The following is a 25217-nucleotide window of genomic DNA, read 5'->3' as shown; positions in this document are numbered from 1 at the left end:
CCAGCACGCTTTGCCTTCTATGGACATCTCTGCTGCACAAGGAGCAGTGCTGGCACGGATGTGAGGCCACCCCAGGCCCAGGGGAGGCAGGGGGAGGGAAACAAAACACCCAAAAGCAGAGAGCCTTCCTGGCAAAGAGCCCCATGTCCTCCTCAGGGGGGAGCCCCACGCCTCCCCCAGCCCCACAAGAACACAGCACACAGCAGCAGAGTCACAGCAGCCTCTGGGTATATATATTTTTTTCTTTTGTTGCATTTCATATATTATCCAGTTTCACATTCTCATAGGATCAGCAAGTATAGAGCAACTTATTCTCAAATCTTTTAATACAAGCGAGACAGCCATGGTCATATAATACTTAAAGCACTTCAATACCAAGCAATAAGATGCTAAAACAAAAATTGCACAATTTCTCATTTACGATGCCTAACTGAATCATTAGTACAGAAGACAACCCTTCTCTTTTCAAGCTTTTAACTAAACATTAACTTATCTTACAGGATTACAATTTCTCTTTTAATAATAATAATAATAATAATAATTAATTGCACACAAACACACAAGAAATTCTTTATGATGCATAAATATTTCCTTATTACACATGGTACAAAAATACTCGTACTTTTTTTTTTGTTCGGTATTCCCATAAGGACGGCTGATTATTTGGCAGGACTGGATGCTCTCCAATCAGAAGGATGTGGAAAAAAAGGGGAAGAAAAATAAAAGAGGTTAGATAGCTTACAGCCTTTCTATATATAGAAGTCTGAAAAAAAAAAAAAAAATAATATAATAACCCTGATTTTAAAACCGGAGGATGGATGAGAACAGAAACCCAGTGCATCGTACTTGGAGGAAAGGGGGAAAAAAAAAAAAAAAAGGAAAAAAAAAAAAAAGAAAAAACATTTTTCAAATTCTTCTGGTCGTACTGGGAAGGGGGAGGGCGGAGGTGGGGAAGGGGTGAGGCAAGGACAGTTCGTGTTTCTCAGAGCCAAGTCTTCACCGACGCAAGATGAAAACCTCGATGGATCAGTCCGTAGGACCTGTTGCTAACGGTTACACAAACGCTAGAACAAACAAACTTACACTCACACATACACAAGTTAAGTGTTTTAATTCATGCCAGAAAACATGCAAAACCCGATTTGCCTTTCGTTTCCTTCAGCCGAGCTCGGGACCAAGCCCTCGCCGGGTGTCGGCGCAGCCCGGTGGTGAAGCTCAGCATGGACAGATGGATGGAGGGACGGAGGGATGGAGGCGGCGTGCGGCGGCTTCACAGTCCGGAGGGGGACGCGCCGGGGCCGGGCGCTTCGTCCGCTGGCCGCAAACCAAAGCGAGAGGTGGGAGCCATCATCCCTGGCACGTCCCTCCACGGAGAGGCAGGGAGGAGGAACAGGAGCCCAGGAGAGATGCTGTGGAAAAGAGGATGGTGAGCAGGGCTGGTAGGATCTGTGGCCCGCCCCGCTGTCCCTGTGCCCGCCGAGGTGGATCTGATCCCGCTGCCCATCAAGCAAAGCCAACTTTATCCTACATGAGGTGTATGGGGTGGGTAACATCCTGTCCTGCCCCCCCCACAGGAGCTCAGGGAGCCCAAGGACAGACAAGACAAGGCTCCAGGAGTAATTAGTTACTTACTAACAAACTAACAAAACTGACGAGACTTCCATCCTTGCTGGGTAGCTTCAGAAGGAGGATACCAGCGCATCTGGAAAAAAAGAAAGCCACGCCAGAGGTCCGTGATCCAGGATTATTTCAACCAGAGCCCAGCTCCTTTAGGCCACCCGTGAGCAGAGATGGCTCCAGTACTGGAAAGGAGGCACCAGGATGTACCCCAAAGTAGTGCTCTAAGTGCTGGCACCACCCAGCCCTGCGCTGGTGCACGGACAGATTGAGGCTCACCAGGCACCAGGACAGGTCCTCCCTTAAGAAGGGCAAAAGGATCCCACACACCTGAAGGGAGCTAGCTCCCCATCCCAGGGCTTGTCTCAACATCCCAAGTACCGTTCCATAACCAGCAGACAGCATCAAAATTCACACCCAGCTCACTACAATACATTGAGCAACACCATCCAGGCTGTTTGTGAAGCTTGTCACTTTGGAGGTGTGCAGAAAGGGACAAATCCCCCAGAGACACTCACACTCTCCCAAACATCCCATATTTACAGCTTTTCCTCCATTCAGGCTCAGACAGGGCAGAGGAAGCTCACACCAGGCAGCCATCACTGCTAGATGGTGACCAGTCTGCCCTCGGCCAGCAAGAGAGATGTCACAAGCCAACACACTTAAACCAGAACTCTTCCACTTGACTCAAGTAAAACCTACCTCTTTCAACACAGAAAAGACCCAAAGAGCTTCTTTAAAAACTAACACAACCATCAGAAGAGATTCTGGACAAACTATGCAATGGAGACAAGAGGCAGAGCTATGAGCCAGCAGGACTTGGAGGCTTCCCCAAGCACCTCTACTGCCCAGCGCTGCTCTGCGACAAGGAAGGAACCAACAAGCAGACATAGGAACAATAACCAAAGCAAGCCCTATATAGGGACAATGGGCAAGGTCTTTTCAAATGCAAGCCCCATCTGGAGTGAAGAATGCCACAGCTGCTAAAATGAATGCTTTGGTAGTAGAGGCTTCATGGTTCATCCAACTTGGAGGTGGCTATCTACTACTGTCATGTCATCGATGATCAGCATCTGGCATTGCCACAGGCTGTAAGCAGGCAGTAGACGTGCCAGGTTGCTCTCCAACATATTTGAGAAGTTGCTGCCGTCAGGTGAAGTCCCCAGTGAAAAAGAGTATCACTCCCAGTTATAAGAAAGGGAGGAAGGTAGGAAGGAAGAAAGATCTGGGGAACTAAAGATCTGGGGAACTACATGCCAGTGAGCTTCACCTCTGTGCCAAGGAAAGTCAAGGAACAAATCCTTCTGGAAGAAATGTTAAGGTACACACAAGCAGAATAGGTGATCCCACACAACCAGCAAGGCTTCACTAAGGGCAGGTCAAACCCGACCCAGATGGCAGCCTTCTGTGATGGCAAGACATCATTGGTGGACAAGGGGAAGGCAATGGATGCCATCTATCCAGACTTGTGCATGGCATTAGGCACGGTCCTGCCCCACATCCTCATCTCTAAGTTGGAGAGAGATGGGTTTGATGGCTAGCCTATTTAACAGATAAGGAATAAGTTGGATGGTTGCAGCCAGTTAGTGACGAGCTGTGTCCCCCAGGGGTCTGTCTCAGAACTGCTGCTGTTCACATCGTCATCAGCAACACAGATGATGGCATTGAGTTTGCGGATGGCACTGAGCCGAGCGCTGCGCTGGATACGACAGGAGGAAGGGATGCCATCCAGAGGGAGCTGGGCGGGCTCACAGAGCGGGACCACGTGAACCAGGGAGGTTCAGCAAGGCCAAGCCGGGGTGCCGCACTTGGGTCGGGGCAATCCCAGCTGTGAGCACAGATGGGAGAAGGTCTCACGAGAGCAGCGCTGCGGAGAAGGACTCGGTGGCTCTGGTGGATGAAAGCCACAGACGAGGCAGCAGCGTCCATCGGGGGCCGGAAAGCCACCGGCATCCTGGGCCGCACCAACAGAGGGGTGGCAGCGGCAGGGAGGGGACCGTCCCCTCTGCTCTGCCCTCGTGAGGCCCCAGCTGCGGTGCTGCGCCCAGGCCTGGGGCCCCCAGCGCAGGAAGGGTGCGGAGCTGCTGGAGCGGGGCAGAGGAGGCACGGAGATGCTGCCAGGGCTGCAGCACCTCTGTATGGAGACGGCTGAGGAGCTGGGGGTGTTCAGCCTGGGCAAGAGAAGGCTGAGGGCCCACAGCAGTGATGGAAGAGTGCTGGAACTCTCTGGTCCCTTCAAATTTAAGCCACCAGGAAGGCCACTCTGGGTTAAAATAGCAGCTGGCAATGCCAGGGAACAATGGACGGCTGTTCTCTAAGCACCTTCACACTGCTCTATAGTACACTGGGTCGTGCGGCAGCAGTCCTGCTGCAAAGTCATCCAGCAGTCCTGTACTTGTGCACAAGACCTCCACAGGACATCCACAGGTCTTCAGAGGAGACAGAGCTGAAGACTCATTTACTGAGAGCTAGTGATGGCCTTAGCACTGTACTCCAAGCCAGACACATCCCTGTTCTAACCCTACTTCCTCTGCCCCTGGAAGAAGGAGAGTTCTGTCACCTGATAGAAAGGCCAGAGGCTTCATAATGAAAACACAGACAGCAAGTGCCAGGACCTTGAGACAGCAGCCTCCTGCCAGGAAAGGACACCAAGGTCACACCTCCCAGAAAACACAGCTGCCTGTGACAGCCGCATCCTCCTTCCACCAGCACAAGACCTGGGAAGCCAGAAACTGAACAGCCCCAAGGCAGAGCGGGAGAGCCGAGATCCTTCTTGCGATGCTTCCCAAGGGATAGCCCTGCCAGTTCCATCAGCTACGCAGAGCTGCTGGATCCCAGCTATCCAAACCCTACAGCTGGGAGGTGCTTGCTCAGCACAGCCACATCTCCCCATCCAGCACTCCTCCCCTCGACAGCTGGAAGCAGTTTCCTCCTGCCCTGAAGCAACAGGAAACTCCCCCTTCCTTCACAAGGCCACGCACTTAACCCAGCAGCAGCCGCCATCCCACGCACCCGGCCCTTGGCGTGAGCAGCAAGGCAGTGGGGCACGTGCACCCAGCCCAGCCTCCAGCCATGTCCCCAAACCTGCAGGCTCATCTCTGCTTTCCTCAGGAGCCACCTCCTGCCCCAGATGTGCACTCCAAAGCTTCTAGCACCTTTGTTAGCCAACAGAAATCCCATCCTCCTTCTGAAGAATGGGATCATCTAGCCAAGATGACATGCTCTTTAAGAAAACAGAGCCTTTGACAGTGCCAGTTTCTATTATTATCTTAACATCCCTCAAAATGCCTTGCTTTTCCCAGGCACTGGAAGCAGATTGCTCTTGGAGCTGTCTGGAAGGAATGCAGCTAGGCAAGAGGATCTGCAGGGCTGTCTCCAGTGGGCCTCAAGGCAGCAGGTCCTGCCAATACAGCCATCAAGGATGGGAGCTGAGAAAGAGTGGATGGGGCTATCCAAAACTGGGATGGGAAAGCAGAGCAAGAGAGGCTTTTACTGGAAGACACACCATTGCTTCTGGAGCTGTATTAGCTCACAGCTGGAAAGGAGTCTGATGTCAACTTGCATTTCTCTTGCTTGCCTTCTCTATGGAAGTCCTGCCACCTCCCCGCTGTCAGAAAGCCCTCCCTACACAGGACAGGACAAATCAGCCCTTCCTTGTGTTTCTGGGAGCCGGTAAGACCCCAGCAGCATGTTCCAAAGCTGGAAACACAGCAGATGGCAGCTGACCCACAGCAGGAAAGGTCAGTCAGGAAGGCACACCACAAGCACTACCATCGCCCAGCAGCACTCTCCAGATACCTGTTCCCAGTCCCAGCAGCAGGCATCTCACTCACACCTCCTGCTTCCAGGGCCCTGAGCTGAGGAGGCAAACAGGCAAACCCTTGCACAATGTGTAAGACCTAAGTAGCTCAGCCCAGCACCAAGGAAATCTCAGTGGAGTTGAAGCAAGCACTCCCTAGCCAGCTAGAAAGCAGCACATCCTATGCTGTAAGCATGCAGAAGAAGATAGGATCCATTCCTATTGCTCAGAAGGAGGACTTCAGGAAGCATCCAGTGCCTTGAACCACTCAGCTTCGAGGCAGCTCACAGACCTCAGCTTGCAGGTTGGGAAGTCACTGCTGATGGCATCTTGGTCCAAGTCACTCATCCAGTGATGCTGGGAGAACGGGTGCTCCCAAGGAACAGAGAGCATCTCACATCTGTTTTTTTTCTGCTAAAAAGAAATAGCTCGCTCGGGGAGAGCCTGCCTTGGTCAGCCTGTGCCAGCACTAAGCCACTGGAGCTTGGGCAAACACCACAGCCATGGAAGTCTTGGAGAATGCTTCACACTTTTAAGGACATATGCCCTGAAAAAATAATCCTGATGAGTCCTATGTGACAGCCCCAGTGAACAGGCAACAAGTTACAAAACAACACACACTGTTTCCAGCCGTTTCTGCTGTTTTCTGCTGTTTCCAGCCACCCACCCCAGGAAAGTCCATCAGCCACCACAATGTGAAGTGCAGGAGATCTTGCAGAGGAGACCCCAAGGCTGTGCCAAAACTCAGTGCTACACCGAAGCAGGATCCTCATGGCCCTACAGGTCATTGGACTGTCCACTGCTCCAAGATTACCAGGTTAGTGGCACCCAGATGATCCCACCTCAGCAAACAGCAGCATCCCAACAGGAGGCAGGGTCTTGAAGAACAACACAGCATCTGAGCTCACCCTGCACTCCCAGTTATTTAAGGACAGCAGCAGGTCACAGCTGTAGGCACCAGCCTTATGCCCAGCCACTCCACAGCTCAGAGACATCCAGCCTGTCTCAAACAAGCTCACGCAGCTTCCCAGAAGGAAAAGTTGGAGAATTAGGCAGAGCACTGACCTCCCCTTCCATCGATGGGCTCTGCCTCAGCTTGGTGTTGGGAAGCCTTTCAGTCCTGCTAGCCTTTGCCATGAAGCAGAGCTTGATTGCTCCTTCCACTCCCTTGGGCTGATCCCAGATTCAGAATCCTGCCCTCACCACCTCTACCAAAGGATGCTCCTCCAAACCATGTTTCTACTGCTGGCAACAGCCTGGAGACTGTGGGGGCACCTTGGGCAGCCAACCCACCAAGATGGGCAGCTGGAAGCTTCCATTCCATGATCTGCTCCCTGCCTTGGGAGCATCAGCCACAGCCTTCTAGGTCCTGGCTACTCAGCCTGGTCTTCTCCATGTACCATGTAGTGACTACCACCAGTTTCATCCACTCGTCTACCCAATTCCCAAAGAAAGTCCAGCCCTCAGGGTTGCAGAGGCATCTTGGAAGCATCTCTTTACAGAGGTGCACTGATAGCATGATAGGAGCCCCATTGTCTCCTACAGCACACCCAAAGCCTTAGAGATGCTCCAGAACACATGGTTTCACAGCAGAAGCACAGTGCAGTCTAACACAATCACACAGATGCTAGCTGAAACATTTCGTTGGGTCTAAAGGGCTCAAGACAAACTGCATCCTGGTTTCCATCTCTGTACCAATTCCCCCTCTTCCCAACTCAGCACATCTGTGCACCCCAGAGTCTTCCAAGGACAAAGGCAGACCTGGGCCCCCATCTTGGTGACTGCTCTCCCCAGTATCACTACCCACCACAAGAAGCAGCGATCCTGGACTCAATTCCTTCACTTAGAGCCAAACATAGCAACCATTCTCCCACATTCCCTTTTCCCATCCTCCCGGTCTCCTACACTGCTCCTCTTCCATCCCCAATCAGATGCCCTTCCGTACAGCTCACAAGAGCCGCAGCCTGGCTGTGGTTTCAGGCCGCAAAGAGAAGACAAGCTCCAGGCAGGAACTTGCTCCATTTCCAGTAACTGGAGAGAAAGAGGTGAGTTTAGACCCACAACTAAGGGCAGGGTCTGTCCCGATATGCAATTCTGGAATAAAGTGACCGCCAAGTGCTGTTGTCTAAAGGTGCCCGGTAGAATTTAGTTGTGTGCTATCGCTACCACGTCACTCACCTCCCCCATTGTGTGCTAGGAGTGAGGTCAAGGTGTATCTCTGGTCGCCCTTAAAAGGTTGTGGATGGGGAGAAACCAGGTTTCTGTCACACCAAGTGGCAGGGTCATCCCTGCCCCAGCTCAACCGGGCTGCTCCCCTCCCACCAGCAGGACCTGGCCAAGCCTGGCTCAGCTGGGAGGAGTTGATGTAAGATGGTGCCATGCTGTGTGCGCCATGTCATGTGCTGCCAAGTTGGAGATGTGGGTTAGAAAGAAAGCCTGGTATCTCATTCCCCAGGCTCTGGTGGGTGGGTAGCGTGAGGCCCATGCACTGGGTGGGCAAGGAAATATGGGCTACAGAGATGGGCAGAAGCTTGCAAATCCCATGGTGCATCTTGGAGGATAGATGGTTACCTTACCAGTCTTTCCAAACGGGGCTGCCGTCATGCTTAACACTTCTAGGAATGGAGCTGTAGCACAGCCACTCCACTAGCTGCAATAAGGCATCACTAGGGTGTCCCATCTCCAGGGACAGCTCTGAGCTTCAGGGCTAGCCTGCGCTGGCATCATGGCTGGAGTTCACTAGGGACATCAAAGGAGGGATTTGAGAGAGGGTGGGAGGGAGGGAAGGCACATGGGACAGTCTTAAAGTCAGTGGAATCCCCGCACGTAGAGGCTTTTAGCAGTGCTGGCTCAGGTCACAGTCACACCTATGGCAGCCTGGTGCCTGGAGGGACCCCATCTCCATGGCACAGCAGCTCAGCAGTGCCGGAACAGCAGTCATCCTGCTCTTCTGCAAGCGGCTCACTGAGAGCTCCTGGCAAATGAGCCGAGGCCAGACCAGCCTCCTGCCATCTCCTGCCAGCCCTCTGGCACGACAGACACCTACTCACCTACTTTCTACCAGGCTTGAACACAGAGCTTGAGACTATGAGTGCTTCAAGTTTTAACCTTTTGCACCAAGCTCTCTGTTCAGCTACTGCCTCCAACTACGTGCTCCCTGCAGTGCTGATGGCTCGTGGAGCTGCTCCAGCCATCCCCATAAACATCCTCCAGCCAAGAGGAATCCCAGGAGGAGGAGCTACTGCTGTCCTAGAGAACAGCTCGCGTGTCCACCACCGCCAAGCCCTACCAGTGAGAACGAGGGCTCAGCACACCAAAACCAAGGTTACAGCTTTTAGCCCAGTTTGAGAGCAAAAGTCACCTCACACTGCCTTAACTCCACCCTGCCTCAGCTCTGCAAGGAAAAGGGCTCCAGCCTAGAGATCAGGCAGCTCCAAGCAGCCAATTTAAGTAATGTTTAACCCCATAAAACTTTATTGGTGATGTATGCTGCACCAGAATGTCCCCCTGTGAGATCACCGCCAACCTCAAGCACAGTGCAGCAAGGAGCAGCTGTAACTGCTCAGCCAGCCCAGCCACTCTTCTTCATCAGAGCCACAGCTCAGAAGGGACACACTGACTCCCCAGGCCTTATGGGAACATCATCCATTATGGACTTGCTTGGGCAGGGCATCCCATGTCCTTCCAGTATCTCCCTGGAGCCAGAGTTTCTCTCCAGGATTCGAGTCCTCAGAGTTAAGCTGCCTGTCCAGCACAAGTAGTTTGCCAGCTGGAAGGTTTAAACTAAAAACCCAGATGGAGAGAATCTGACTGAAGGCTTCCTTTATTCTGGGAGAGCAGTTTTTCCTCTGTCCACCCTACACAACATAAAGTCCTGGTGTCTGACCCTGCTGCTCTGGGTCCCTGTACAGTCACTGATGATCATCCTTGAAGGAACCACAGTAGTAATGGTTCCACACTCCTCAGCAGTGCCAGCCAGGATGGAGAGGGCATTCCTGGTTCTTGCTACTAGGGGCAGCAACAGCCCTTGGCTCCACCACCCTACACAAGGGAAGGACAGAATCTGCCCTCCTGGGCTGCCCAGGCGCACAGTCACATGCTCCTGTAGCTGTGGGCACTCCTGGAGAACATTACCCAACTCCCAAACTGGAAGTAACCCAGTGAAGGGTCAGCATATCTAGAACACCAGGCTGAGCCTGTCCTGAGCCCCACATGCCTCTTGCCTACCCTGCAGGAGCATCAGCCCAATGCTAGGTCACCAGCAGGACAAAAGCAGCAGAGGACAAGTCTGTGCAGGCGAGGAGCTTGCGTCTCCTCCACATTGCATCTGGACACAAGCTTGGCTTGAAGCCATTCAGCTATAGTCAAAACACTTGCAGGAGCAAGAAGAGGCTGAAGGGTCAACTCAGCTGTTAGCCAGGTGGGTAAGGCGATGGGACATTGCTCTTCTTCCTCCCAGGCTAAGCAGGGAAAAGCAGAGCCAAGCAGTTAAGTCCTGATGCTCTGGGAACAAAGCCCAGAGCCCCACTGCACTGGCCCCCAGCACTACTATGGGAACAGAGACTGAAACAGGCAGAGCCCTTGGTGACATCAAGCAGGGTAGGTTCTCCTACACAAGTGCTCCAAAACAAGCACCTTCACATGGAATTCAGGCCTAACCTGTACTTAGCTTTCTTTTTGCATTTCTGCCATTTTGGAGGTGGTTATGCTTAGCAGGGGTGGGTGGCCTCAGAAGAAAATCATGCTTTCATGTACTATGATTCCAGTATCAGATGAGCAGAGGTATCCCTATGCCTCCAGCTGTCAGGGAGCACAGCCCCTGCGACAGCAGGCAGCAGTATGCATCACCAGCACCTCCATAGCCTATGGCAAGTGGCTGCACTGCACCCACAGGGTCCCACACCTTTGCTTCAAGGAGGATGTTTCATAGTTATACTTGCTGGCACGTAGCACATCCTCCCCGCAGACACACAAGAAGCTTCTCTGGCAATGGGGACCAACGCCAGACAAAAACTGAGCACTCACCCCAACCCTTCCCTTCCCCCAGCCCAAGAGAAAAGCTGGGCCTGCAGGGTGGGGGAGCAGCAGAGCTCTAATTGCATCCGTGTCTCCCATTTATTCCATACTCAGCAGCTCCACCACTCGCCCTGCAGCCCGTGCAGGGCCTGGAGCAGCAGGAAGAGCTCTGCCAGGAGCAAGGTGCGGAGGCCAGGGGAGAACCAGCAGAGCAGAGACCCGAGGGAAGAAGCACCAGGGGAAGGAGAGAGCGGCTCTCTCTCGGCAGGGGCCAAAGGGAGAGACTCACCTGAGCGTGAAGAGCAGCGGCCGCAGCAGCAGCCGCTGGGTACGTGAAGGCGGCATGGGGGATGGCAGGGGTGAGCTCCGTGGTGTACAGTGGGTAGGGAGCCCATGCTTCTGGGGATGCCGGGATTAGAGCCGCTCCAGTCAGGTCATCTGGACAAAGAGACAAGGGGACAGCCTCAGAGCTGGACCAACTGCCTGCTTTCAGGGACGGGCTCCGCATTTCCCACTCCAAGTTACAACTCTGAGGCTTAAGATGAACACCACCAAAGCGTGCCAAGGCTGCACGGCACAGCACTGCCCCTTCTCGCTTTGCATCTAGAGAGGATTTAAAGCCCTTAGTGGTACCACTCCACCTCCTCAGCACTTCCAGAGTCAGCCAGAAGCCTTAGCAGATGCCTGCTGTTCTCCTGCAACCCCAACCCACTGGCAGATATCAGCCAGAAGACACAGCTCTCCTTCCCACCCTGGCTGTAGGCTCAGCTGCACTGAGCCCTGCCACCAGCATTCCCAGTGCCAGGTACCTCCCAGGCTGGCCCTCAAGCTGCATCCCAGCATACTCACAGGGGTCCCGTGCAATGAAGTGTGCGCCCAGGGCAGGGTGGATATTGGTGGGGTTTGGTGTGGCCATCAGCTTGCTCTTGGCCATCTTTGTGTTGGCTTTAGCAAACTCTAACCGCAAGGTCTGAGGGTTCTCTGGGTCAAAGCGTATGCCCTGTGACAGAAGAAAGCAAAGGAGTCTCTCAGAGAGGTTTCCTGTCCCACTGCACTGCCTGCAGCTATTCGTGTAACTGCCCAACAGCGGAACAAGGGCCATCACCCTGCAGTCACATACCCAGTTTGTCACCTCATGCTTGCATTTCCCTACTTAGCTGACCTAGGACCCACTGCTTCCACGTTAACGGACATAGCTTTGCTTTTTATGTGCAGTTCCCCAGCCAGCAAAGCACTGACAGCTATTGGCAGTAGTCAGGAAATATCCATCTGCTGGAGCTAAGATGCCCTGTCTGCTCTGGAGCTTCCTATCTGTGGTGCTTCTACACCTGTACCAGCCGGGGTTGGATAAGCACACACCTTGAGACTCAAGGCGAGCTCTGCAGCAGATCAGAAGAGCTGCAGATGTATTCTGTTGCTTGTACCAGACAGCTCTGGCCACAGAAGCAGCAGCATGGGAAGGCTGCTTCCCCTACATTGCACCTTCCTGGAGCAGGTTCCATCTGGCAGCAGAGCTCCTAGCAGGTCAGAGGCCAGGACAAGGACTTACCCAGACTAATGGCACCCTTAAATATGACCAGCTCTCCCGCTTGGCTTCTGGGAAATTGCATGACCAGTTAACTACCACATTTGAGGGCACAGCTGGGACTCCTTGGCTCTTCCTACGCTAGGGACAAGCCAAGTATCACTCGTGCTCCAGACCAAGTGACAGCAGTGTGTATGGCCCCCAGCCCTCCCAGTACCTCCAGTACTCACATTTAAGGCATTCTTTGCTGCTTCAGCACCAGCTCGGCTGTCAAAGGTCACAAAACCAACCGGCTACAAGAAACAACACTGATTTCAGTTTGGAAATATCTTTCAGATCCACTACCTACCCTGCCACCCTTTCTATCCCAGATAGCTTACAGCAAGCAGAAGAGGCCAAGCAAAGTTGTATTGAGCCTTCGAAGCAGAGCTTGAAGGGCCTTGGATCGTTAACTCCTGCTCTGTCCTCTCCCAGCACAAAGTTTTCTCATCCCTACATAGCAGGCACTTCTCACCCTGGCAGCCTCTGGCAAAGCTGCTGCTCACCCTCAAGCAGAGCTGCTGCTAGAATAGGACTAGGGACCCCTGGTGCAGGGCTGAAGGACCTGTTCTCATCCAGCACCCATGACCCCCGGCCAGTCTCAGGAAATGAGACATCCAGCATACACTGAGAACTTCCAGCCACCAGGACAGGGACAATGAGCAGAACCCAGCTGCCTACGTGATGCCACACACAGTGAAATGGCATCTGTTCCCAGTTCCCATCAAGCAGAAAAGAGAAATACCCAAACTCTAGGAAAAGGAGGTACCTGCTTCGATGTTAGCTTGATCAGTGACCCTTCATAACCCTAGAGAAGAGAAGAAAGCAAGACAGTGTCAGGTTCTTGAAGGAGCCAAGCTAAAACTTGGCCATGATGCAACAGCTCCAGGAGCTCCTGCAGCACCAAACCCTACACAAGACAGGCTTTGCAGAGGGAGATCTATTAACCCATCTCCAAGGGTGCCAGTTCACTCTTTCCCACCAAAAGAGAAGACAGTCACAAAGCAGAGAAGGCATCTCATCTCAACTAGCCTATTCTGCCTCTCTGGGAAGAAATCCAGCTCTTGGCCAAGCTATTAAAAGATGAGCATCCTGCTCCAGTGGGGAACACAAGGGCTCTTGGGAAGAGGTTCATTTTGATGAGCCACCCATACCCTCTTTCTACACCACGGCTAGATGGAAGCAAGAGCAGGTTGACTCATGTGTACCACATTATTTGATCAGTACGTGTGTCCTAGCCCAGGTACATCGAGCTTACCTAAACGCTTAAAGCCAGCCTCCTCTCAACACATGCTGTTGAGAGAAACACAGGAAGACTTCCAGGACATTTAGGACCGGACCTCCCAGGTTCCCCAAAGCTTTAACAGAAGGCTTAGCTCCTCACTTCATTCTTGCTTCCTGCCACAAGATGCATCCTTTCCACTAAAGACAAAACACGAAGACTTCCTTACCTTGAATGGTCGGAAGAGTAGGTAGAGCTCTCTGGGTTTGATGTCCACAGGAAGGCCACTGACAAACAGTGTCCGTACCTAGGAAAGAGGTCAACGAGGTCTACTGAAAGGAGATATTTAGTACTGCAGGAGGAACACAGAGCACAGTTCAGAAGCAAGGTGCAATGGGATTAGGACATCCTGCACCAATGGTGGCTTTGCAGGCACTAACACTTCCCTGTGTTAGAGCAGCACTGTCCTGGACAAGGTGCAGGCAGGCCTTTTCTACTTCCCACAGTGGGATTTAGACCTTCACAAAAGATTCGGGCTCCAGGAGAAGATCTTGGGTTGAATAGGGTATGGATAGCAGCCCCACAGTCTTTTAACAGACCTCGATGCCAAAGGCTTGAGGTCTGCTAGACGACCGTATGCTGTCAAAAGCACTAAAGGAAAGGTTGACACATCACGGTTCCAGAAGAAACAACCTCAGCTGTCTCCTTCTAGAGATATCAAGTGCTTGATCACTGGATGTCTTACCCCTAGCCCATCCTGGTGCCTCAATTCAGCCACTAAATCAAAAGAAAGCCCTCAACTTCCAGTGCCGCCTCATAACTACACAAGTATCTTTGACTTCAGAAGCCCCAGGAGAATAATTTGGGGTCCAGCCCAGCTCCCTCCCTAGCACTCTTTGGAAGTCACTCTCAAACCACACTACACCAAGTCCAAGGATGCGACTGCTCTTCCAAGCTGTAGAACTCATAAAACAAATCCAAATGCCTTTGTAGAAGCACAAACACAACAGAATATGACTTCAACAGACAGTGGTAGAATGCACATAAATAGCCAGGAATATGGACCAGTGCTAAAGGCTGGGAAGAACGCTGCTGAGCAGCAAGACCATCACAGCCACCTTCTCCCCGCACTGGGAGATGCTGGCTGCCAGCCTATTTCCATAGGAAGCAGAGTGATGAAGCTGCCAAGATTTCCTGTAAGTCAGCATAGAGCTAGAATGGGAAGTTATGTGCTACAGAGGTCACCAAGGCACTAGTCATCATTGAAAAGGACTGGGAGAAAACGAGCTCAGCTTCACCAGGAGTGAGAAGCATGGCAAGACAGAAAAAAAGGCTCTAGAAACAAGATGGAAATCTTTGTTCATTGCTTTCAAGTCACCTGGGCATGCCTCCCATTGAATCAATCCCAAACATGCCTGTGGAACACTGGAAGTAGAGAAGGACAGCACGAACACCCAAATGCCTGCTGGCACCAAATCATACCAGACACATCTAGGAAGGACGCCAAGCAGGACCAGGAGCACAGAGCCCATCTCCTGGCCTACTTCCAGCCTGGAGTTCATACCCCTATCACACTCCCATGGCGTAAGCATTCTGAACCCACACTTGCCTTGCCTGGGCATCTCCCTCAGAAGAAGCGGGCTGCACCTGATGCCTCTTTAAAGCTCTCTTCCCACTCAAGTGAGAAGAAATGCAATGTTTCTGTTGCTTTCCAATAGGGAACGTGTGCTCCCCTCATGTCCCTCTCACATTTCAGAGAGATTTTTCACATCAGCTCAGGGGGTACCTTAAACCCTATAGGATGGGCATAAATCACAAATTCTTGGATGCTCTGCCCCTCATTCCCTTCATGAGGAGGGATCAAGGGCCACCAGCACTCAGCAGGCACCACAGTGGGCTGCTGCCACCCCATTTAGGATGCAGAGCTCTTCTCTAGGCCAGCGTATATGGGATACAACCACTGAGCATCCTTATTCTCTCCTCACATCCTCCCCACCAAGCCCAGCAACTCGTTTGGTGCCACAGCACACCACTCCAGAACCATCTTATGCCCGAGCTGAGCGAGCAGTGGCAGCCAGAAGCCAGCACCTTGACAACTTCAGGCTTCAGCATGGGCTATACGAAGCGGCTGCTGTGCATTCCCAGAAGACACACGGCCATTTCTTGCAGGGAAATGTTGCATGGAGTGCAATGGCACATGTGCCTGAGCCACGTGAAAGCACCATCCCTTTTCAATATTTCAGGATTTGAGTGCGCTCAGGCCCCAGAAATGGATGTTTCTTCCAAGCAGATAGAAATCTGCATCCCTGTTGGGTCTCTAAATGGTCCCGTGATGTGCAGCTCAGTAAGTCCTTGCGACAGGCATGACAGAATGGAGGACATGCCATTGCTTGGGGAGGGAGAAAGTCGGCTACCCAAAGCCCTTACAACAGCCTGATCAGAGCAGTGCAGGTGTCCAGGAAAGCTCTTTGTCAGAGGGAACAAGCCCCTAATGCTGTCCTCATCTGGACAGGAACAGGATACATTATTCCAAAGCTTAAAAGCTCCCCGTGGCCTCCAGGTACAGTTTGTCGCAACACACAGATTGAGAAATGGGGATTCCAGACAACCCACAGCAGCTGGCAAGGATGGGCATCACCCCAAGAAAGCCTGGGCAATCCCCAGTGCCAGCAGCCAGAATCTCCAAACTGTATGTGCCCAAGGATCACGAGAGACTAAGGAAGGTCCTGGCTCAGAAGACCTTGTTAGGGGAGGAGGTGGGACCTTAGGCCAACCTCCTACATACAAAAAGTGCAATTACAGAGGAGAAACAGTAAGGGGTCTGGAAAAGCATCTTCTATTGGGGTAACTTCCACAGGGCTCTCCAAGAACCTTAAACCCTTCAAGAGGCCACCAGGACCTCCACCTTCCTGCCTTCGTCAATTTGCCCCACTTCAATTCTCTGCCACTCAGCATCAGATCCACTTCAACATTCAGCTTCCCCACAGAGGCAGCTAGAAAAGCCACAAGACAAGGAAAAAAAGGTATATAGATGTATGTATTCCCTTCCCTGTCCCAGCCCCCTCTGGGGATGTCCCTGGTGCAAACACCCGGCAGAGATGGAGGAGAGCCATGGAAAACAGGATTTGTGCCAGGACGGACAGGACCGTCTAGGCCATCGCTTGAAGAGGGAGGATCCCAGCATAGCTTCCCACGCAGAAGCAGGGAGGGACAAGGACGAAGCCATTAGTGCTGAGATCCTTAGTGGCTCTGAAGCCTTTCTTACACTGCTGCGCCCCAGAAGAGATATCTGGTGTGAGCACAGCCAGGTTCTCAGCACCAAAGCTTCAGGTCCACATCTCCTGGTCACATTTGTTTCGCATAAGCTTGAAGGGGAGTCTTAAGAACACGCAGATACTGCCCTGCAGCCCAGCAAGGGTCAAGTTATGTCAAAAATGCAAAGGCACAAGCACACATCTCCTGCGAGGCTGCTCTGGGAGGTCTCCAGGCTTTCGTCAAGAGAGACGAAATCTGTCTACTCTGAATCCTCCCACAAGAGAGCAAGGCACAGCCTCCCCTTCTGTAGGACGCAGCTTTGACATCCATTTCCTACTCCCCTGTTCTCACAAAGCTGAGACCCCATAGAGTCAGTCAGGTCCCAAAGGCAGTCCTTGCTCCACACAGCCAGGTTCTCTACCCGTCCCCAAAGGGTCCCACCAGGCCACAGCCCCCACAGCTGCTCCCACAGGAACACATCCCACCGATGCTCTGCTTGGGCACCCCAAAGATCGGAGATCTCGGGATGCAGTCACTTGACACGAGGCTGCTGGAATGCAGCAAGGCTGCAGGCAGCCCCGGGAGCCGGGACTTATAAGGCATGGATGGGAAAGGCGGGGAGCCAAGCGTGCAAAATGTGGCTGCAGAGAAGGAAAGGCTCGGGAATGCCACTGCCGGAGCTAAAAAACCCAATGGGGCCACTCCAGATGGCCTACAGGGCTTTTGCTCCTGTGGTCGGGGCAGGAAGGAGCTCGAGCAAAGGGGGGAGGAGGGCGAGGTAGCAGCAGCTGCCTGGAGCAGCAGGAAGCACATGGGTGCCGATAAGCCCCGGCACAACAGGGCAGCACCCAAGAATAGGACGTGGTTGGGGCAGAGGAAGCTCTGCTAGTTTTTATCCCAGGGGGGAAGCTTCACAGCAGTTGCTCTGGTGGGAGATGAGCTCCCACCTACCATTTCTGCCCTGAGCACAGGATGTGGGTTTGGCTGCAGAACCCTCCCCAGGTATGCCATCCTCTTGGGTCCTCATCTGCATCCAAAGTCATGAGCCAGGCAATGGCAAGCTGAAAGTTTGCAGCAGTTCTCTGCTGTAACACTAGTTACGAGTGTCACTTCAAATCACACCTTTGGGGATGCTGGTAGGATGCCAAGGCAACCGCAAGAGTGAACCACCATTGCATTAGACCAGTTCCTGGCAAGACAGAACTACAGCACAGTGCTACACAGAAAACAGACCCTAACGCCAACTTTAAGCAGCACCAAGTCCTGATTCCCCTCTGCACCACACAGGGCTCTTCCCCACAAGACCCCACGCACACAATACAGCCCAGAGGATAGGGGCAGGGCAGATGCAAGCCCATCATCCTCCCAAGGAGAGCATGGGGAGCCAAGCTCCCAGAACAACAGCTTTGACCCACAAAGGCAAGCTAAGGTCTCACACCTACACCATGCCTCTGTGTTCACAGTGACAGCATCTGCGCCTATAGGGCACGCAGCAGGGGTCAATACCCAGACAGGAAAAGGCTCCTTGCTCCCAGTCAGGGCACAGTGCTCCTGCAGAGAAGGTGCCAAGCACTCTCACACCCTGATAAGGCTTTGAGCTGAAGCCTTTATTTTGGGCACTCAGGGCCAGGACAGGCAGAAGCTCCGTGATCTCACCACTCTATCTTCATGACCCAAAGTCTAACATGGCCAAGACCTACAATCCCAAAAATATCTTCTTGCTCCAAAAGATTTCTCTACCAGATCCAAAGAGTCACACTTGGCTTCATGCAATGCCAATTCCCCTAGCAATGCCAGGAGCTCTCAGAGCTGCATTCCAGATGCTCTAGGAGCATCCTTCCTATTTCGCCCATCTTGGCAAGGAAGCCTTAGATTTGGGCCCTTCAGAGCTTTACCATGCACCACTTAAAACCATTTTCCATTACGGAAAGCTCTGTTCTATAGCTCCTGTGGCTAGCCAAGGAAAGAAACTCAGTTCCGAAGCCACGTCTTGTTTACTAGATCAGCAGGCAGAAGAAATAACAGTTCTCATGTCATGGAGAACAGCTGGAATACTGATGTTCAAAGCAATTCAGATTGCAGTCTAAGAAACGTAGATTTGAATAAGCAAGGAAGGAGAAGGAAGCCATTCCATAGGCTTCCAAGGGCCACCAGGAAACAGACTCCCACATCCCATCCCCCTGGTAAGAGCAGCCCCATTGATAGAGGAAGCCTGGGAACACAGCAGTTCCCAGGACCTTTCCAGTGTCCTCCTGGGGGAGGAAGGTTTAACATCAGGCTTCCAAATCCCAACCAGAGCAGGAGCAACACCTCTGCATCAATGGGACGGAACAACAAGATGCATGGTAAGCAAGCAAGCTCCTTGGGCTGCTGGAGAAAGCAAGGAGAGCTCACAGCACCCAGCAGTGCCCCTCGGGATGGGTGCTGTCGCACAGATCGGCGGCTGCCTGGAAAACTAAACAGAAGATAGCAGAAGTGGGGAGGGATCGGCTTTGGGGAGGTGTCTGGTGAGGAACAGCAGGGGCTGACAGTCGGCCCTGTTTGTTTAACATTCCCATTAGCGACCCAGAGAGGAGTAAGAGGCATTCCTGTGCTCAGCATGTCACCGGGCAGGAAGGGGCTGCGAGATGTGGGGGCTTGAAGATTAGATAAAGGGAAAGGCTCAATTTGGGAGCTTTGCATCGCCATATCTGGGGCACGCAGTGCCCTTCAGGGAAGCAGCAAAGTAGGCTCATGGAGGAAGGTGAAAAGCAGAAAAGGTGTTTACAGCTCCAGGATCTGGTGTTATTCTCTGCGCAGCTTAGAAATATACCCCAGCGCCATACCCCTTCCTGCTTGCATTGGGGTTGAACGGTTCAGTTCAGTAATTAAACGTAATTACTGCTAATGGGGAGTGAATTGACACGCAGCAATGGGAGCTCTGGATGAGAGTTTGAATTTGGGTTGGCTTGGATGTGGCAAAGTCTCCTGAACGTGAGGTCATTCCCGGTCCCCCCACCACCATCAGGATCCTCAGCAGAGAAGCGCAGCTCCCGCTCAGCTGGGTAAAGCAGCCCTGTGGGGGGGTCCTGCAGAGGACCATCACAGAACCCAAGCAGTCAGGATGAGGACATCCCACCAGTCCCAGAATCACCTCCAAGCATCCCCAGCTACCACCACGCAGCACATCTAAGAGGATAGGCTGGGCCATCCCTCTCCCTGCACGCAGTGCAGAGCAGGGGACACTTGTCACTCAGCCAGTCCGGCGCCCCACAGCACAGAGCTTGAGCCCCATTTTCCAGGTAGCGAGCATCACACTGGAGGCGACGCACTCTCCAAACCGCCCAAACACCGCAGCCAGCAGATAATCGGAGCGCACAGCCGCAGCCACGCGCACGCAGCCCACGGAACCCCCCGGTGCCGAGCCTCCCCGCACCCAGAAAACAGCACACGCTGTCCTCCCAGTGCCACCCACCGAGGTGGGACACGTCCCCAGCAGTGCAACATCGCGTCACCTCAGCTTCGCTCAGCACAGCGGAAGGAACACCGCGGCCAACACCTGCGCGCCCATTCCACCCCATTAGCCAGGTCCCCAGGATGGAGGACACGCTGGCCCCGAGGCAGCTGGCGCACAGGGACCAAAGGGCCCCGGTGGGCGGCGGGCAGCCAGCCCGGGCGCCATGTTGCGGCGGTGTGAGCGCACGGCGTGCTGGAGGAGGGCGAGGGGAGGGGGCTGAGCATCTCCTGCTCCCCAGTGCCAGGCGTGGAGGACTGCAGCAAAACGTTGCGTTTTCCTCCAAGATGGAGGAGGGCGGGTGACCCTGCTGCACCACCACCACCCCAAGGGTTGTGGGACGGTTCCGTGGGCCGCTGCACAGGGACGCTCAGGAGCCCTCCCATCATGTGGTCTGTCTCATCATGACCATCTAAAGGATGGGGATAGCGGCTAGGGTGGCACACAGCCCCACCAGCCCCAGCTCGGTTGTTGGTGCAGATGCCATCACTACAGTTTAAATTTGTCCCTGTCACCTATATTGGCATCTGGATGTCAGAGCTTGGTCGCTCCAACTCCAAGGGAATGAGGCCCTTGACCCAGGAGACTACAAGATCACCCAGGGCTCACCACACTGCAGCCAGTAGTCATACTTCCAGCCTTGGATAAAGCCAATACACACTGCGCTGCAGTGCTGGACCCCCGACATCCCAGCCCTCCAGTTCTTACAGCTGGACCTCAGCTCTGCAACCCAAAGATGCATCAGCATCCCAACACCGTTCACTTACACTGTGTCTCCAGTGCTGCAGCCTTCACACCCTTGATCACCTATGCTCTGAAGCCCAGATATCCCAGGTCACAGCTCCTGGGGCTCTAAACCCCAAGGAGCCAAACCCTCAGTGCTCTTCAGCCCCTCTGCCTCGAGTCTCCACTGCTCTGGGTCCCCACTAACAGAGTTCCAGAGCCTCAGAAGTCCCAACTCCCTGGTGCCCCGGTGCCTTGGGTCACCACTCCCACAGCTTCAGAGCCTCAACACCGTGAGCCTTCAATGCTGCAGCTCTCAGGACTCTGGAACCCTCGGGTCCGCAGGGCTCTGCATCCCTGTTCTTAGGGCTCCTGAGCCCTGATGCCGGTGGGTCTTCGGTACTCCCGAGCCCCAACAGCCCCGGTCCCCTGGACGCAGGGTCCTCGGTGCTCCAGGTCCCTGCTCCCGGGACCCCGAAGCCCCGACGTGCAGCACTCCCGGTGCTCCAGCCCCGACGCCCGGCTCTCGGTGCTCCAAAACGTGTTCCCCAACGCGTCCCACGAGCTCCCACCTCCTCCTCGACGTTTCCTCCGCCGTTGGTGTGCTCGGTGTCCTTATTGAGGTTACTCATAGTGGGGGGCCGAGGGGGGTGGTGGTGTGAAGGCGAGTGAAACAGCAGCTCCGAGCGGGGAGCGGGTGCCGTGCGGTGCCGGTGCGCGGTGCGGAGCTGCCCTCCCGGCTCACATGCGGTGTCCCGGGAGGGGGGTTCGGCTCCGCCGTTAAGAACCGGGCGGAGCGGAGCGCAACGAGCCGCAGCTGCGGGGCCCCCGCCGCTCCCGGTGCCGCTCCCGGTGCCGCCGCCGCCGCGCACGGAGCAGCGGGGCCGGGACCCGCCCGCCCCCGCCCCCCCCCGCCCGGAGCCGCCCCCGGGCCGCCCGCCGCCAATCCCGGCCCGGCCCGCCCCCGCGGGGGGGCAGGGGGATGTGGGGTTGGCTTTTATTTTTTTTTAATGCTTGTGGGTTTGGGGGGGGGGGCGTTGTGTGTCCTTTTTTTGTGGTTTTTTTTTTCTTCCTTTCTTCTCTCCCTTTCCACGAAAAACTTTCTCAACTTTGGTGAACTTTCGGGCTTCAACTTTCTTAAAGGGACCGGCGGCCACAGAGCAGGGGGCGATTCCTGTGGGCTCCCTCGAGGGCTCCAGGAACCTCAGGGCTGCAGCCCGGCAGTCCTGCGGCAGCAATGCCGAAACCCCCCGCTGAAAGCTGCACCTCAGCCCTTGGGGCTCAGGATGTGGGCTCCGTTCCAGGGCAGCAGCCCCAAATCCCCCTAAAAGCATCCCTTCATCCCCCAAAACGTTATCCCCATATCCTCCAGAACAGTATCCCTTCATGCCCCGGAATGTTTTCCCCATATCTTTCTGAGCAGCATCCCCATATCCCTCAAAACTGCATCCCTGCATCCTTCAGAGCAGCATCCCCGCAGCCCCCAAGGCAGCAGCCCCTCATTCCCTGGGAGAGCAGCCCTGTGTCCACTTTCTGCCCTTCTCCATGTCCACACGGGTCCGTGGACTGGCCCCATCCCAATGAAATAGGCAGGGGGATCTGAGCTGATATCGTACTCAGTGCTGTCTACCTGCTCAGCCCCAAGGTTGGGTGAGAGAGGGAAAACATCAGTTCTACATTAGCCTCCTGGTCCTGCTGGCACCCCAAGCTGGAAAGGCAATGTGTGCCCCCAGTCCTTCGCTTCCTCCTTCCCAGGCTGAAGTCCCAGATCTCAGCTTCTCCTCATAGGGAAGCTGCTTCTGTCCCTTGATCACCCTGCGGGTCTTTGATGGCCATCAACTCCCTTCCCTCTCCAGGGACTGCCTTTATGGGGATGCTGTGAGTCACACACATCTCCTCCTTGACCCGTCCCCCATGGCCATCTCCCCAACACAACTCCATTCCTTCCTCTTCAGACCACGCTGTCCCAACGGAGCTGAACTTCTCTTCGAAATGGAACTCAGTCCATGAGCAGGACATCAGCTGCAGGTCAGGGATGTTTTGCACACATGAATGTCATGCAGTGAGCGAGGCTGGGTGTGATCACAGCTGGTTCCTTCTCTCACACCTGGGTTTGGTGCCCTACTCAAGCCCTATCCCAATCTGCTTCTCCACCTGCTCATACAGGGAAGAAACTGCCCTGAACTCAGCCACCCCCGCATGACCAAGGAGCTGTGGATCCAGCACCAGCACGAAGGTGGATCCCAAAATTAAGCAAAGCTTGACCATGTCTTCACATGAGGAGGCACAATGTGAGGGGAGCACTGGCATTGCATTACTTTGCTTTCTAGGTTGGGGCTGCAGCAGCTGCAGCTGTGTGTGCACAGCACGGAGGATTTGCACATTGGGTTCTCATACGGATGGTGGCAAGGCAGCTGTTTTTCTAAGGCTGCATAACGAGCTGCTAAGCCAGAGAGCCCAATCCCTGCCAGGTTGTTGTCCTCTGGGAAGGGAAAAAGAAAAAGCACTTTTTAGCTAAGAAACCAAATACCTTGTTTTAAATGTTGTTTTACGGGGGTGGGGGTGGTTTGGTTTTCTGGAGATGTTTCACACCAGGGATACCTCAGCCCTGGCAAACTCAGAGAAGAGCCTCCAGCCTGACCCCAGCACCAGGGCCACAGTGGGACAGGGCTTTCTCCAGCCACCAGCAAAGCAGTATGAGGGCATCAGGAAGACATGGAGCCCACGGCAAGCAGAGGACACAGTGAGGTGGGAGTCAGAGAAGAAACAGGAGAGAACTGTGAAAATGCGATGCCTGCAGAGATTCAGGGTGAGGGCTTTTCGTTGGGTTGTTTTGCAGTCCCTGCTTCCACATGGAAGTGAGTGGCTTTAGCTGCAGCATCTGAGAGGGTGACCCTGGTTCAAACCAAGTTTCTCCATGCAATATGTTTTCATAGAAGCACTCTTCACCCCAAAGCATCTCCCATCCAACAGCGTCCTTCTCTGCACACTGTTTTGTGAGTGAAGGCTGTCAGTGTTCATAACCACTGAGCAGGTCCTGGGAAGTATTTCTTAAGTACCTCAGTGAAAAACAGGTTGCAATCAGCTGAGAAATCAAGGTGAAATGTGATGGAGTTCAGCAAGAAGCACACAGTCCTGCAGCTGGGGAGGAACAACCCCCCCAGCACCGCTGGGGGAAATGGCCGCAGGGGCCTGGGGACACCGAGGTGACTTTGGGCCAGCAGTGTGCCCTTGGGACAAAGTAGTGAGTGGTGTCCTGGGCTGCATTGGGCAGAGCACTGTCAGCAGGTGGAGGTTCTCTCCCCAAACCTTTTTATCCGCGTTCCCATGTCCTGTGTGAGTGCGAACCTGACTTGGCTTGCTGCAAGCACTGACAGCACCCAAAAGGGTCTGCCAGACAAAACACAGAGCCACCTGCCTGCAAGGAGGCAGAGTTTCCTTTGGGGGATCGTAGGGCTGTCGCAGGGGCTGCCTTGCATCCCTGCTAGCCCCAAGCCCATACAGGCTGCACTTTGGAGGAGGTGCTGTACTGTTTTGCTGTTTCTCACTGCTTATCTGGAAGCTGAGCCTTGGCACTTGTCCCAGAGCAGAGAGGACGTTCCCGTGTCATTTCCAAAGTGTTTGAGGGACGGTGATGGGAAAGTGTGCATCCTCCAGGCACAACATGGGTTTTCCTCTGCTCACCGCCAACACCGATTTCTCCTCCTCCCACTCTTGTCTGGGAAGTCTCACATCTCCAAAACCACTGAGCAAGCACTGCTGGAGTCACCAATGGCACTTTACAAGACTTCACATCAGCTCTCAGAGATCTTTCTGGCCAGCAGCTGCAGGACACTTTGGGGTTGAAGTGCTGTTTTCAGTATGGATCAGCATCCAAACATCTGGAGACCCATTATAGCGTTACATGGGCAGGGACCTCCAGAGCCTTCCATCCAACATCTTGCTCACAGTAAGACTGTCACCAGTGATGGATGAGGCCAGTCCTGGCTCGAGAACCCCCAGACATGGAGCCCCACCACCTCTCCAGGTTCCCACCTTCCTGCAGGGAACCCAGCCCAGCCATGCCAAGCCACCATCTGTGGCCACAATCCCACTTTATATCATCTGCCCCTACTGAAGGACACGTAGCTCTGCTATCTTTCTTCTTGTCTAGGAGCTGTAAGTGCTAATGGACTCCTTGGACCTCTGTTTGGCCAAACTAACCCGGCCCAGGTCCTTGGTGACCCTCTTGCAGTTTCTCCACCCCTCGTTCCCATTTCCATCTCACAGCACTCAACCCAGTCTCACAGCCCTTTCCACCTCTCTGTCCCCAGGCAGTGGTGACAAAGCTGAAGAGCAGCTCCAGGCTCTCTGCACAACTTGGTCGAGCACCATGTGGCCACACCACTCCCACAAGTTCTCCACGTCGTAGGTATCGACACACCGATGCGTAAACCTCACATGGGCATTTCACATCTGCAGCTGGGTTTGTGAGAATGCCAGAAGTTCCATTCCTGAGGGCTCTTCAGGTCTGTTAACCCTGAATCTC

At 53.9% G+C, this 25217-nt stretch overlaps 1 protein-coding gene across 3 annotated transcripts; it reads right to left on the bottom strand.

The window, feature by feature from the left end:
• Positions 1 to 211: 211 nt before the first annotated feature.
• Positions 212 to 21572, bottom strand: RBPMS2 (RNA binding protein, mRNA processing factor 2). Of its 3 annotated transcripts, none has more exons than XR_008203889.1 (9): positions 21262 to 21572; positions 13448 to 13525; positions 12766 to 12804; positions 12188 to 12250; positions 11282 to 11432; positions 10722 to 10870; positions 7988 to 8155; positions 1633 to 1702; positions 212 to 1409 (listed from the first exon to the last, which is right to left on the bottom strand). XR_008203889.1 is itself a non-coding variant. In XM_052672430.1 (8 exons), exons 1-7 carry the CDS (start codon positions 21319 to 21321, stop codon positions 1640 to 1642), a joined length of 603 nt encoding a protein of 200 aa, XP_052528390.1. In that variant the 5' UTR covers positions 21322 to 21572; the 3' UTR covers positions 212 to 1409; positions 1633 to 1639. The 3 variants fall into 3 exon arrangements, 1 of the variants encoding a protein (XP_052528390.1); XR_008203887.1 differs by having other exon boundaries at positions 7993 to 8155; XM_052672430.1 differs by lacking the exon at positions 7988 to 8155.
• Positions 21573 to 25217: the final 3645 nt, after the last annotated feature.

This window comes from Tympanuchus pallidicinctus, unplaced genomic scaffold (assembly GCF_026119805.1).
Source record: "Tympanuchus pallidicinctus isolate F22 unplaced genomic scaffold, pur_lepc_1.0 scaffold12, whole genome shotgun sequence".
Lineage (NCBI taxonomy): Eukaryota > Metazoa > Chordata > Aves > Galliformes > Phasianidae > Tympanuchus > Tympanuchus pallidicinctus.
This window is presented reverse-complemented; position numbering and strand designations above follow the sequence as displayed.

What these genes read in the sequence shown, in the direction of transcription:
- RBPMS2 (XM_052672430.1), bottom strand. Translation starts at nt 21,321, where the DNA reads ATGAGTAACCTCAATAAGGACACCGAGCACACCAACGGCGGAGGAAAC. An exon ending in TACTCTTCCGACCATTCAAG is followed by an intron (nt 12,805 to 13,447) that starts GTAAGGAAGTCT and finishes TCTCTTCTCTAG; the next exon opens with GGTTATGAAGGGTCACTGAT. An exon ending in CAGCAAAGAATGCCTTAAAT is followed by an intron (nt 11,433 to 12,187) that starts GTGAGTACTGGA and finishes CTTCTGTCACAG; the next exon opens with GGCATACGCTTTGACCCAGA.